At 54.5% G+C, this 13,314-nt stretch overlaps 6 protein-coding genes across 6 annotated transcripts; 4 read left to right on the top strand and 2 right to left on the bottom strand.

Moving 5' to 3' along the window:
* Window positions 1–579: 579 nt before the first annotated feature.
* Window positions 580–4,026, top strand: K489DRAFT_383945 (uncharacterized protein). Its single transcript, XM_033605738.1, has one exon. The coding sequence runs from the start codon at window positions 674–676 to the stop codon at window positions 3,572–3,574; it is 2,901 nt and encodes a 966-aa protein (XP_033456093.1). The 5' UTR covers window positions 580–673; the 3' UTR covers window positions 3,575–4,026.
* A 319-nt stretch (window positions 4,027–4,345) lies between these two features.
* K489DRAFT_326470 (ferredoxin reductase-like protein) lies at window positions 4,346–5,437 on the bottom strand (the record flags this gene model as incomplete). The annotated part of the gene is made up of 2 exons (XM_033601907.1): window positions 4,346–5,052; window positions 5,152–5,437. 2 exons carry the CDS (start codon window positions 5,435–5,437, stop codon window positions 4,346–4,348), a joined length of 993 nt encoding a protein of 330 aa, XP_033456092.1.
* On the top strand, window positions 5,386–6,154 carry K489DRAFT_72619 (uncharacterized protein). Its single transcript, XM_033608872.1, has one exon. The coding sequence runs from the start codon at window positions 5,551–5,553 to the stop codon at window positions 5,944–5,946; it is 396 nt and encodes a 131-aa protein (XP_033456091.1). The 5' UTR covers window positions 5,386–5,550; the 3' UTR covers window positions 5,947–6,154.
* A 125-nt stretch (window positions 6,155–6,279) lies between these two features.
* Window positions 6,280–7,637, top strand: K489DRAFT_344868 (uncharacterized protein). The gene is made up of 2 exons (XM_033602323.1): window positions 6,280–6,815; window positions 6,893–7,637. The coding sequence occupies exons 1-2, from the start codon at window positions 6,440–6,442 to the stop codon at window positions 7,342–7,344; spliced, it is 828 nt and encodes a 275-aa protein (XP_033456090.1). The 5' UTR covers window positions 6,280–6,439; the 3' UTR covers window positions 7,345–7,637.
* Window positions 7,638–8,967: 1,330 nt separating this feature from the next.
* Window positions 8,968–10,074, top strand: K489DRAFT_72645 (uncharacterized protein). The gene has a single exon (XM_033608873.1). It carries the CDS (start codon window positions 9,225–9,227, stop codon window positions 9,669–9,671), a length of 447 nt encoding a protein of 148 aa, XP_033456089.1. The 5' UTR covers window positions 8,968–9,224; the 3' UTR covers window positions 9,672–10,074.
* A 296-nt stretch (window positions 10,075–10,370) lies between these two features.
* Window positions 10,371–11,204, bottom strand: K489DRAFT_326105 (NAD(P)-binding protein; the record flags this gene model as incomplete). Its single annotated transcript, XM_033601882.1, has 1 exon — window positions 10,371–11,204. One exon carries the CDS (start codon window positions 11,202–11,204, stop codon window positions 10,371–10,373), a length of 834 nt encoding a protein of 277 aa, XP_033456088.1.
* Window positions 11,205–13,314: the final 2,110 nt, after the last annotated feature.

Below are 13,314 nucleotides of genomic sequence, written 5' to 3'. Positions count from 1 at the left end.
GCCACAAGCCTTGAAGCTTCAGGCTTGACTTTCTCAGCCCTGGAAGCCTGAGGCGTGTGGAATGTGGCTGGACACGCTGGACTTAGCCTGTCGATGATCGTTATGTCAGCCAGATTGGACGGCCCGTCCCCGCTTCCGGTTATCGCGGGCCGTCGCTTCGGATCAAGGCAAATGCCAGGGCACGGTGCAGGGCGACAAACGCGGGGGAACAACGGGCGCGCTCTTCAAAGTCGGTTCGTCATTTCCGTTTTCAATGGTTGACGAGATGATGATATCCGAAAACACACACGCGACACGGCACGATCCACCAATATTCTCTTCATGGTATCAGACATTGTCCGACCGCGAAATACAATTGTCTGAAGACCCCGCGATATGGAGATGTGCGACAGTATCAGATCGCGCGAGAAGAGGAGATCGCCCGGGCGCGAACCAGCCACACGCATTCTGGGTCGCGTTCTGACATACCAGCCTCTCTTTTTCGTCTACCCGCCACGCACATGTGGGAGGATTGTCGATTTTAGCTTCATGCAGGTAATACATCAAGATGCAGCATTACGCACATCGTTGAGATCCGATGTTCAACTGTCTTCCAACGTTTTTGTGAACACTTTGCCTACCGTTCGCATCTGTTGTGCTCCGGTCGCGATTTCGCGATCCCAAAGCTCGGGAAATGTCGACCGTCCATGAACAAGTCCCAGTACGGGCACAGCAATCCACGCTGCAACCCGGACCCGACACTCTACACCATGAGGAACCTTTGCAAATCCGGTCCACCAGTTCCAATACCGCCAACGTCATCCACAAGCACTCCCAGAATTCCTTCGCCGCGTCCGTCCAAGATTACTACAGCCTGAGCGATTCCTCCAGCGCGGATTACGCCGGGGAAGCAATCCACCGTCCCGCGGGTCGCTCGCAGCAGACCATCGTCCGGGTCGACACGCCGCCGGAGCTCTATCGTACCCCGATGCAATCCGCGTTGAATCTGTCCAAGCACGAGGAACTTCCACAGGACTCCGCCGAACATGCCCAGTACGACGACTCCGAAACACAACCATTCAGAAAGACACCCATGCGAGGTCAAGGAAAAAGAAGGTCAAGTGGAGAGGAACAGCGACAGATTCCCACTGCGATCCCGACTTCACCGGGCGCCAACTCAATTCGCCGAAAACCCGTGCCTGTCAGTCCTGTGATGGAGCAGCGAGAGTCAATGGGGACCATCTCCGCTACGAACGCTCGCAGCTCTGTGGCGAGAGGATTCGAAAACGAAAAAAGCCCGCCGACACCGCACATGGATGACACTCCATACATTCACTTTGCACTCGATCAGTTGACTCGGGACGAGGATGTCCGCGGCAGCCGGCGATACATGTCCGGAGCAGGAGACGAAGATGGACAATACCCGTACCTCACACCATTACAGGTGCAGCAACAGTCAACACCGCTCACGCCTCAGCGACCTGCGCCAGTTCAGAAACAGCAGTCATGGTCTTCGCAGCGTCGGCTCGCCTATCAAGCACTCGCTCAAGAAGAACAGCAGGAACGGGAAGCAGAACAACAACTTTCGCAAGTATCACAGCCCAGAACCCCCGCTAGGGAGATTCAGCCGGTTCGATCAGCAGATCCGATCAACCGCCCATCAACAGCCAACCTTTTTGTACCAGTCGCTTCAAACAGTGACCAGCCTCTGAAATTCATTCCAGGCACTCTTCGCTCGTTTCAGCTGGGTGCATTCATCCTGACAGTCATGGCATACTTACTATCCTTGGGAGTGACCGCAATCTGGAGTCGCATCAACACTGGTCTGACGCCATACGGCTCGTTCGGCGATGGCAAATACTTCCTATTCCGCTATCTGCCGATTATGCTCGGAATGATTGTCCTACTTTGGCTGTTTCAGGTGCAGGTAGCACTTCACCGCATTGCTCCGTTTATCGCAATGGCTTCTGACTCGCCTAACGCGCGAGCTGCTGGAGCCAGACTCCCTCTGCGACCGCGCGGTCTTCTCCTCCCAAGCTTGGTGCATTTCAAGGCTGGTCAGCCCGTGGTCGGCGGTTTCATGATCGTCGCTTGGCTACAACTTTTCACCATCCCGCTTTTGGCCAGCAGCTTAAATGTGTACTTCCAAGGTGCACCGAGTACTGGCCGTTGGGTGTGGATCGCCGTTCAAGGCGCCATCTGGACCACCATCGCCCTCTACCTCCTTCTGGTGGCGGCTCTGTTGACATTGTTCGTTTGGCTCCTCCAACGCAAGTCGACTGGTCTGAAGTGGGATGCTCGTACCCTCGCCGATCTTATTGTGCTCTTTGAGCGCAGCAACGCTCTCGATGACACGTCAACGACCTCTGATGTCCCACGACTCGGGCTCTGGCGCACGACCAACCGCATGAACGAAATCTTCCACACTTTCGGCATTGCAAACGAGTCTCCTCGTAGTTATGCTGTTGGTGAGGATGGTCGCATTCGTGAAAAGGTGCCAGCTATGTCTTCTCCCGGCCAATTGAGCAACAACCGCTACTCTGACCCTTACGACAACGACGTCGAAGCTCAACGACCTGTCTCCATGGATGCGATTCTACCCAACTCGCAGAAACCTGCTGGCAGTGCCATTCCCTGGTTCCTCAAGCCGGCTTTCGTTGTGCTGTGGCCAGTCATCTCTATCTTGCTGTGTCTCGCGTTCCTCATCGTCAGCTACCTCCCCAGCACCAACATTGTCCGCGGATTCCTCCCCGATGTCTCCTCGATTGTCGGCCGGTTCGGTTTCAGCAGCGGCAATTTTTTGTACAGCTTCCTGCCGGCTACCATCGCTATGATTGTGTTGCTGCTCTGGATCGACATCGATCTCGCGCACCGTCGCCTTCAGCCATTTGCCAGCTTGACCGAGACTGGCGACGCCGATAACTTGAATGAGAAGGCGACCACCTCCCAGGACGGCGACATCCCTGACCGCACTCTTCTCGCGAACTACACCGCCTCCCCAGTCTCATCAACCCCCATCCTCGCCCTGCTCAACGGCCACCTCCGCGTCGCACTCCTCTCCACCGTCACCCTTCTCGCCCTGGCGATCCCCATCCTCGCCGGCGGCTGCTTCTGGTCCCAATTCTCCATCCCCCAACAACGCGTGCTCATCTACGTCCACCCGGCCGGCTACTACGCGCTGACCGTCTTCGTCGTCCTGCACGCCCTGGCCTACCTCGCCATCTTCCCCGAATCCTCCCTCCGCCGCGCCGACCGCCACCTCGGGCCCTTGGAATCCTTCCACGACATCCGCCGCCTGATCGCCCGCTCCCAGATCCTCGACGACCTCGCTTTCCACAGCCCCCGCGACCGCACCGACCTCATCACCCGCCTCCTCTCTGGCCGTCCCGTCATCTCCTCCCTTCAGCCCACCCAGAGCAAGGTCAGCCTCGCCGACAGCCTCCGTGGCTTCGTCCGGATGCGCGCGGCGAACGGCGCGCCTCAACGGGATCCCGTCACGGGTGTCCTCGTCGATGCCGACCCGAGATATGCTTTTGGTCGGCATGTCGCCCGCGATGGCGGCGAGTGCTGGGGCATCGACCGCGTGGGCCGCTGAGGCGATTGAGGATGTGGGTCCGCCTCCTTTTTTCGTATTCTTCCGACGACTACCTTTTTCGTCTTTTTTTTTCCGGGATTAGTTTTTTCGTGGATTTTTGATTCCCCAAAGTGTGAGCTTTTTTGGTTTTGGATTTGCTCTCCTCACCCCCTCTCTCTCTCGGTGATCGGGCAGAGAGAGGAGGCTTGTTTGTTGCGACACATGATTACGATATACAGCGGGCATGATGATCTATTGGGATACACGGGGCTTGTTATGGGGATAGATTTATTATGCGATGGGAGATGTGTGAATGTAAAACGAGTATGACTTGATCGGAATGGAAGATGATGGGACGAATTGGACGATGGGTCGGGAACGGGATGGATGAATTAGATGATAATGTATTTTTTCCCTTCCTCTGCTCCAGGGAGAGGAATGAATGAAGAGAACTCTTTTCTGGTGCTTCATGATTGTCATCTCGTCCTCCTGCTCTTCGATAAAGCGAATGCGCGAGCTGGGTCTTGTGGATCGTATTATTTTTCGTTTCGTTTCCATTTTCCCGCCGAACTCGCTTCTCTGCAAGCAAGATCGCACTCAGGGTTACTGCGTCTCTCTCTCTCTTTCTCTCTCTCTCACTTCATGGTCAACCCACGCGCCCGTCCTTCAGCTACACTGAAAGACAATGTGCATCTCAAACCCCAAAACTTCCACATCACACCCAGCAAGCAAACCCTCGCCAGACCGCCATAACAAGAAAAACCTTCCCCTCCTGATCCCAATTTTCCCCACTCAAAACTTGTGGATCTTATCCACCCCCAACTCCGCCAGGATCCCTCCTCTCCCCACAAGACTCTTCTCCATAGCCTCCGGCCCACAGAGCCAGACCTTCGTGCCCTTGTCATCGCCCCATCGACCGCTCTCCTTCGCGATTCCGACAATCTCACCCAAGATGTCCTCGTCGACGTATCCCCTCCGGAACCTCATCGCGTCTGAAGATAAAGATGATGATGATGACAGCAAAGAGGCCCGATCCTCCTCCCGATCCCCACTGACGCAGATCGTCACCCGCAACCTCCCGCTGGACCGCCTCTGCAGATCCTCGAGTTCGGATCGCAGCACGACATCCCTCGCGCCGTTCACGCCCCAAACCAGATGAATCCTCGTGCGATCGTTTCCCGTTCCTTCCTGCTGGAGCAGGATACTTCTCGCCAGGCTGTAAATCGGCGTGATACCCGCGCCGCCCGCGATGAAGATCAGTTCACGTGGTGAGCTGCTGCTGGGTGGTTCGCTGTATATGTAGCCTCCTGGGAGGGGACCCCGGATCGCCAGGGTTTGCCCGACGCTGAGGTTGTGTAGGTGGGTGGAGGCGGCGCCGCCGGGGTATTGCTTGACGAGGAGTTGGAGGCTGCCGCGTTGGCTGGGATCGCTGATGGGTGTGTAGGGACGGAGGATGGGGAACCATCTTCCTGAGGGTGAGTGTTGGGTTAGGATTGCGGCTGAGTTTTTGATTCTGGTCAGAAAGGTGATTGGTCGTAGTCGTGGTGATGAGGGTGTGGTTTTTTGTATTGCTTTTTTCCTCTCTGTTGATTACTTACATCCTGCCGGAACACCGCTGATTTGGTTCTCGCCGCCGGGAAGAGAGAATGTGATCCGCTTGGTGTCATGGTTGATTTGTTCCGTTTTGGTGACGGTCAAGGTCTGTGGGAACAACATCGACTTTGGGAATGTTAGTAGCTTTGAAGGCGCATTCTGGGCGGAATCGAGTTGATGTCCGGATAGGGTCGTCTTGGAATATGTGTATGCCACTGCTGCTGAACCGGCGAGAGTTGCACCTGCGATTAACGGCAGTGATTTTGAGGTGCGAGCGAATAGAGCTGCCATCTTGTCGCAAATTGTGTTGTTTGAGTCTTTTGGGTGTGTGGAATGATTGAGGCCTATGTTGAGTAGAGGTGGGTGAGTAGAGATGAGTGAGGCAGAATGAAGGAAAGTTCACGATGCTGGAGCACGACAGCAAGTTGAAAGAACAGGATCGGATTGTGTCTTATATCATAAGAATCACATCCGCATTTGTACTACACACACCACTTGCCTATATATTCGTAGATGGTTCTCCCAAGTTACCGTCTTTGCCGAGACCAATCGTAGTCTTGACTAAAAGTGAAGTCAACCCGGCCCGACGGTCTCGCGGACGTCGAAATGTCCGAAAACACCGGAGTCGGGGGCCGAGACACCAACAGTCGAGCTGTGCACCATCACGACGAGTTAATCTGGCGATCTTTGACGATCCATTTGAGCCCGATTGTCTGGAATTGCCATATGATGCTCATGCTCATCGTGTTGAACAGAGACGAGTTCCACCAACCCGGTCATGCTATTTCGGGAGGTTCTAATGAACTCGCGGAGGAATTCATGTCCCGACTGGCCCGTCTCATCGTGCAGTTGAGGTGGAACAAGACAATGCCGAGCACCGGGCATTGCATCCCTTGGCTACGGCGATCGTGATAAAAGTAAAAATGGCTGCTGGTCCGGTTGAGTACACGAACAGTCAAGATATCGTGCATTGAGATGTGATCTTTGAACGGCAGGCGGGTCTGTTGGAATCTGTTGGAATCTATTTACTATATGATTGATCAGGCTTGCTTAGGGTTGGTGTCGATAGATGCGGAGTCGCCAGGGTCCAACGCGAAGTGGGATAAACAGATAAACAAATGCGCATCGTATCGCATGAGCATCACTGTCCACGAGTGCGAGTGACTGACAACAACCACCACATCCGCCGTCGTGCGAAACTCCTCACATATCTCAAAGCCGTGAATCGCCACATAACACGCGATTCACACAATCACAGTACTCCGTTCGATTCGACGCAATTCAAGCCCCATCATGACGACCGCCAACATCTCCACCACTCTGGAGCACCTCCAACAACCACAACCCCTTTCGATCCTCAAACTCTCCAAACCGATCCTTCACCCTAAAGAAGACAGCGGCAATACCACGACACCTTCCATGCTAGCCGCTGATCTTGCACACTACCGCGATCTTTTCTCGAAACTACGGTTCAGCTATGTCGAGCAGGTCACCAAGGAGCGCTTCCTCCGCACAATCTGCGCAGAACAACCCGAGTTTGCGACGGCCGTAGAGAACGCCGAGCTTCAGACGCGTCTCCTCGTGGACAAAGCGCAGCTGAAGGAGAAGAAGACGGAAGTGGCGGAGATGATCTCAGCCTTGGAAGCACAAGGGCGGGAATTGGCCAAGAGTATGTTTTCCACAAGGGCAAGATCACGGATCTTCCCAACGATGACAGAGCAACCTTCGCTGACATGACTCGATCAGGATATGAACACATCCAACTCCAGACCGTCCAACTCGCCGCCCTCCCCGCACAAATCACCGACCTCAACCAGACCCTCCTCGCGCTGCACGTCCGCCAAAAGGAACAACAGACCGCGCTACATTCCAGCTCCGCCTCTTCCGACCCAGACCTCCATCTCCCATCTCTCTCCGCGACGCGTCAACGACTCAGCGAACGCGAGCAGGAACTCCAACGCATCGACCTCGAAATCGCCCGCCTGCAGGCCGCCCTTCCCGCCAAACAGGCCGAGACGAGGAGACTCGAGGAGGAGCTGGCCCCGGTGTGGAAGAGTCGCGATACGGCGGTGGAATTGGCCCTCGAGGCCAAGAGGAGGAGGGAAGAAGGTGGTATGGCGGTGGATGAATTGGAGGAGCGCGGGAGGTGGCTGAGGGGGGTGGAGGGCGTGATGAAAGGATTGGAGTTAGAAGCGTGATAGGAGAGGGACATGGGTCGACGTGGTTGAGGATGGACGTGTAGGATTATAGGACACTGCTCATGCTGCCGCACGTTTTGCGTGTCCGACTCTGGCAGAGACTCGGCGTCACGAATGATTTGGGAATTGCAGGGATGCGGAGATTGTAATAATGATACCCGATGTTGTCATCACCGAAACAATTATATCTTCCTTGAAGATCGTTCGTCCAGGAGACCAATCTAATCCATGTGTCTCAATTGCAGCGATTCCAACCGCCAAGAACCATCACTTTGCTGAGCTTCGTCTCGTCTCCAACTGGATTTCTTTAAGTCGACGGTCGGGGTCGAGATAGATAGCACAGCCATGTCGACGAGCGCTTGGCATACGCGGAAGATACCGTCTCACCAGCCGTCTTGTTTCCCCTCGTGCCTCGTACCCGAATACGTCCACACCAACAAGATGTAGCGTACAGATCATGGATAGGCAAGAAAGCCATGGCGTTCGTCAGGGTCGCATCAGTTCCACCAGCGCCTCATCATGCGAGATGACATGAAGGCGTTGTGCACAATACGTGAGAGGAGAGAAGGAAGCAAGAGTGTCGTCGTGATCCACGCAGAGAGATCCCCCGCAATCCCGGGAATCTGCCAAGAGGGCGCGTCGGGACGTTTGCTTGCTTGGGAAATCCTTCCTCGTTGCTGGCGGCGGATACAGAGATCCTTGATGATCAATCGCAATCGGACGTAAGAATCCTAGAATCAACTTCAGGATCGGGACTGCGCTGCTTCTGCACCGCCCTCTTCTTGGCCGCCCAGGACGTGATCGATCTGGAGTCTTCCCAATCAGCCCGGTGGACAAGATGGCTCACTTCACGACACGCTCTATCTAGCACGTGCACCACGTGAAGAATTACGGTCGCCGAGTCTTCACGCCGAGCCTACGCCGAGCAAAGATGTCCGGATCCTTCCCTCACGTAGACACGGCCCCATTCACGATGTAATGCCTTGTTCTTTAGCAAGACCTGCTTCTCACTCCCATCGTGTCTGTATCGTGACAGAGTACGACGACAACAACAAGCCAGGCTTGGCTCACACGTCGGCGGCGTCGCATCTCCATGATGCTAAGAGTCCATGTGTAAGACGAAGCCGCCACCCAGTCGCTGTGGCTTACATCTCGAACAAGCAGAATGACCATACGACCAGACCAGGACCGTATCCAGAGACCAGCAATGTGATAGACCGAGACGGCCTGAAAAGCCATTCTTCGCGCGATTTGCTTGGGACAAATCGTCTTTGGACGTCAAGGACTTTCCACACGTCTGATCTGATACATGATGTCTGTGCGAAAGCGCCCCGATTCTCGGCGTCTTTATGAGCCTCGCAAATGGCCCGGAGTCTTCAAAGTAAGAAACCTAAGCCTAGGATGTTGCGCGATTGCTGCATCCACTAATTTTCGGGCTATTGAAGGAATTTGCCAAGAAAGACCGACTCGATGCAAAGGACGGAGTCGACATCTGCTCTCCTTTTCTAGCTTTAAAGTGTGGTGATGTTACCATCAACGTCATTACGATTGGAACGATGGCCATATCGTCGTCTGAGATGTGACAGTTCATCGCCGGGCTGTGCTAGAATTTCTCGATGTACTTTCCAAAGTCGTGGACCATCGACCCGGTCTTGGGGCATCGTAGTACCCTCGGCACTCCCTTTGTCAGGATATGTCAGGATATATAAGGAGCCATGTTACTCCAGTGGTCTCACTGAACATCCGATCAAGCAGCATCAATAGCACTAAAGCAATTTAAACGTCCATTCTACAATCGTTCTTCGCAACTTCAATCAAGCAACTTATCAGCCTCCACCTCATCCCGAATCAAAGAAGTTCAGACCTCCAATCTCTCAAAGATGCACTCCCCCAACCTCCTCGCCCTCCTCACCCTCGCCACCGCCGCCCTCTCCTCCCCAATCCTCACCATGCCCCTCAAACGCCAACTCGGCAGCGGCGGCGGCACCCTCTTCGGCCCCATCACCTTCCCCGGAATCAACTTCTCCAACGCGAGCATCACGCTCGTGAACTTCAACGACGAAGTCTTCGACATCTCCTCCATCAGCATCTTCGGCGACATCAACGACGGCGGCTGCACCGAGGCCACCCCCGAGTCCGACGCCGCCGCCAGCGAGCAGCCCACCCGCACTTCGGTCTTCGGCCCCGCGCAACTGCCTTGGTCCGCGGTCGACGTCTCGAGCGCGCAGATCACGTTGGTCAATTTCAACGATGAGGTTTTCGACATTTCGAGCATCTCGGTTTTCGGGGATGTCAATGATGGGGTTTGTCCTTCGCCTTCTGCTTAGAGAGAGCGCTGTGGATTTCTTTTCTTTCCCTTTCTGAAGGAGTGGAGTTTTGTTTTGGAAAGATCTCTCGAGTCGGATGAGGGATCGCTGCGATGGTCGTTGATGTGGGATCAAGTCATGGGATTTCGGTGAGATCTGCTTTTGCTTGCGCTGTTTCTTTCGTTTTGCGGATGTCGTATTTGATGAGGAGAATGTTGGCTGGCGAAAGGATATGTGAACCTTTCGAACTTGATGGAGTGTTCGTTCTACAACTCGGAGATCGACGAGGTATTTGATAGTGGGGAGCCCGCTTTGCTGGATTCAGTCATCGGTAGATCAATGAGAGTAACCATCAATGCGACGAAACGATGAGCACTCTATGGTTTTCATAATGCTCATTGATTGTTTCGATAACAAGCATGAGGCTTTGCATTGGTGACTAGCTTATGGCCGATGTCAGATGCGAGTCGGACCACGAGACGATCCAAGGCCTGGCGAAATAGTGTCCTAGCTTAGGTAGTTGCGTCGAATGCATGATGATTTGGTGGAACGAGCTTGCAAGAGTTTACGAACATCATATGACAGTTATTCAATTGCTCTCCAAACCAACCCTCCTCCCCTCTTTCGCCCAAGACTCAGCCGTCTACTTCTCGCACGGGACTCGTACCTGCGCAATGTCGAACCCAACAGCAAACGCTTTATGCACAACAGACAAACAATCTATGGGTCTCCGATCCAGCCTCCGTCAACAACATACTGGCTCCCCGTCACGGCGCTCGCATCGTCCGTGCACAAGAAAACCACCACGCGCGCCGCTTCGTGCGGGTCAATAACCCGCTTGATCGCCTGCGCGGCAATCGTCTCCGCCTTGTACTCGTCCGTGAGGACCTCTTTGATCTGACGCTCCGTGGCAATCGATCCCGGCATGACGCTGTTGACGCGGATGCCGTGGGGTCCGAACTCGCGGGCGTGGGTGCGCGTGAGGCCGACGACGGCCGCCTTGCACGTGGTGTAGATGGGCAGTCCGACGCCGGGCACTTTCCAGTTGATGCTGCCCATGTTGACGATGGCGCCGGATTTCTGCGCCGCCATGTGCGGGAAGATCAGCTGCGACAGGAAGAATTGGTGGCGCAGGTTCACGTTGATGTTGAACTCCCAGGCTTCCGGGGTCACGTCTTTGGTTGCCACGCGGGCTTTTCCTGCCGAGCTCGCCGCGTTGTTCACGAGGATGTCGATGCGGGAGAATTGGGCCAGGGCGCGGTCGACGGTGGATTTGAGCGTGTCGAGGTTGGTCACGTCGCACTCGTAGAAGACGGGCACGACGGGTTCCGGACCGATGGGCCCTCGGGCGGTGCCCTTGATTTTCTCGATGAGCTTCAACGCGGAGTCCTCGGCGATGTCAGCAATGATGACCTGAGCGCCCTGCAGGGCGAATATCTCGACGATGCTGCCGCCGATGCCTTCGGCTCCGCCGGTGACGAGGGCGATCTTGCCGAGGAGAGATGGGTAGATGGCATATTTGTGGTGGTCGCTGGGCCCGCCGGCGGTCGCCATGGTTCGGCGCTGGAGGTGGAAAAGAGAAGGTTGGGCGAAGATGGATGAGGACTGCTGCGAGAAAGGTCTCGTGTGGGAACGATCAGATCCACGGCGGGACGCTGCGGATGAAGCTTCACGGACTGAAGAGCTGACGTTGTAGGTACGGACGCAGCTTGTTGCAGTGGTGGGTCTATAAAACGATGCTGCTGATGTTGGATTGTCGACACTGCCGCTGAGAGGTAGAGACCACGAAGATCGTGTCGGTAGGAATGAGCGACAAGAATGAAAGGTTCTCATCGCATGACGGCGGAAGCGAGATAGCTATGGAGGATAGCTCAAGGTGTGCGACAAGAGGCTCCATAATACATTTTCCCTAGTCGGGAAAAGTTAAGGTAGCCCATGATGGTGGTGCCGCACGCAGTCTGTCTGTCTCCCTTTCTCTATAACGTATCACACAGGACACACGACTGGGTCTCGCAGACCGGGCAGGTCGTCCAGTGATGGATAGTATGGCGTGGTGCAGTGGATGGGCAGCAAGCAAATAACCTTCCTGAACACAGTCGGCCCGCGCTTAGAAGGGATGGTCCACCGCTATTCTAGCAAGGTACAGAGCTCCATCATTCCCTCGTCATCGTGGTACGGGGCAATGCGGTCTACCGATGAGAACAACTAATTCCAGCAGGCATCTCTTGTCCTGGATGGTGACCAGTGGACTACTTGCTGTGTGTGAGACGGTTGTCGTGGTCCGCTCAGGCTGGATCGGAAGGTGGGCACGCACGCAGACACGCATGCATGCACACACTGGCAGCTCTCTCAACCATTTCTAGAGAACCGTGTGTAAGCTTTTCTGCGAGCGTAACCATCGTGAGCGGCTGCTCGTCATAGGCACGCATCAGCTAACATGTTTATGCCTAATCGGGTACCTGGGCACGTAAAAATAATGATGGGAGTGCCCAGGTGAAGTCGGCTAGGCATGATGTTTCGAGACTAGACTCGTTCGTCTTTTCATACAGCACTACGCATTAAATTCCGTTGAATGGTCTGTCTTTCTCTGTTTCGCTCGCGCCGGTCCGTCGAGGCGGCTAATAGCATCGATCACCGATGTATCGGTTTGCCGATGACATCAAGTACGATATGCTCATCTTACGGGAATACCTCAGATTAGGTAGGTGGTGCAGTACGCCTAAAGACGGTGAACGGAATGTGCAACAGGGCAATCAGGCCCGGGCAGGTATCGTGATATCCATTTCGGCAATCAGAGATCTGTCAATCCACCGAAAATTGAATGACATGAGGTCGACATGACCCCATTACTTCCCAATGGACCATGACAAGGCGAATGACGTGTGAGGGGTTAGATGTTGTGATTGTCTTGTCTTGGGAGACGAGACGAAGATTCAGCATCATACCTACATGGGAATTTCCAGATGCCCCGCTCACCAAACAATGGATGAGACGGCCTATTTGCCCATCCAACGCGGGTAAATCCTCCGTCCCTCTCTTTTTCCACAGCCGGCTCGGTTTGGCCCAGGATTTAACTATTTTCGTTCATCATCTCCAACGGCACAACGTCACCGCACGTGGGCGGTCGGCTCAGCCGCCAAGATCGACACCGCCTCTATCATGACTGGGTACCTCTGGAGTGATCGGTTGGAATAATCAACGATCAACGCGAACATGGTGAATTCGAATTCATCGCTTTAATGCCCTGGTGAATTTCCAGGCTGAACAGTAAAATAAAGCGGAAGGAAACGAGATCAGCTTCGAAATGCCACTCAGAATTTGGTGCAAAGTTATGTGCAAATAAATTACAGAGATTGTACAGATTGAATCGCATGAGCATCGCATGTCCTTCTGAGCGTGTGGGAGCTTTGGCTCGTTCTGACTTCGCTCTAATGGTAACAAAGCTTCGCGTGAAGCTGCGACGAATCCCGCTCAGTATCAGCTCATGCGTCTTCGACCACCTGCGGAGCACGTAGCGTGCAATGGCATCTGGCGATCAGGAAGCGCCGTAGGGCCAACTGTGCACATGGCGACTAAGAGCAGATCATTCATCTCAGGACACAGTCGCTGCCTCAGCCAGCCAGTGGTAGAGTGTAGCTTATTGCAACATCCTTCACGATGAGAT

This window comes from Dissoconium aciculare (genome assembly GCF_010015565.1).
Source record: "Dissoconium aciculare CBS 342.82 unplaced genomic scaffold K489scaffold_14, whole genome shotgun sequence".
Taxonomy (NCBI): Eukaryota; Fungi; Ascomycota; class Dothideomycetes; order Mycosphaerellales; family Dissoconiaceae; genus Dissoconium; species Dissoconium aciculare.
This window is presented reverse-complemented; position numbering and strand designations above follow the sequence as displayed.

Bases quoted from the DNA above. Each gene is read 5' to 3' on its own strand.
- K489DRAFT_383945 (XM_033605738.1), top strand. From the start codon at position 674: ATGTCGACCGTCCATGAACAAGTCCCAGTACGGGCACAGCAATCCACG.
- K489DRAFT_72619 (XM_033608872.1), top strand. From the start codon at position 5,551: ATGCTGGAGCACGACAGCAAGTTGAAAGAACAGGATCGGATTGTGTCT.
- K489DRAFT_344868 (XM_033602323.1), top strand. From the start codon at position 6,440: ATGACGACCGCCAACATCTCCACCACTCTGGAGCACCTCCAACAACCA. The intron at 6,816-6,892 runs GTATGTTTTCCA...TGACTCGATCAG, and splicing joins AGGGCGGGAATTGGCCAAGA to GATATGAACACATCCAACTC.
- K489DRAFT_72645 (XM_033608873.1), top strand. From the start codon at position 9,225: ATGCACTCCCCCAACCTCCTCGCCCTCCTCACCCTCGCCACCGCCGCC.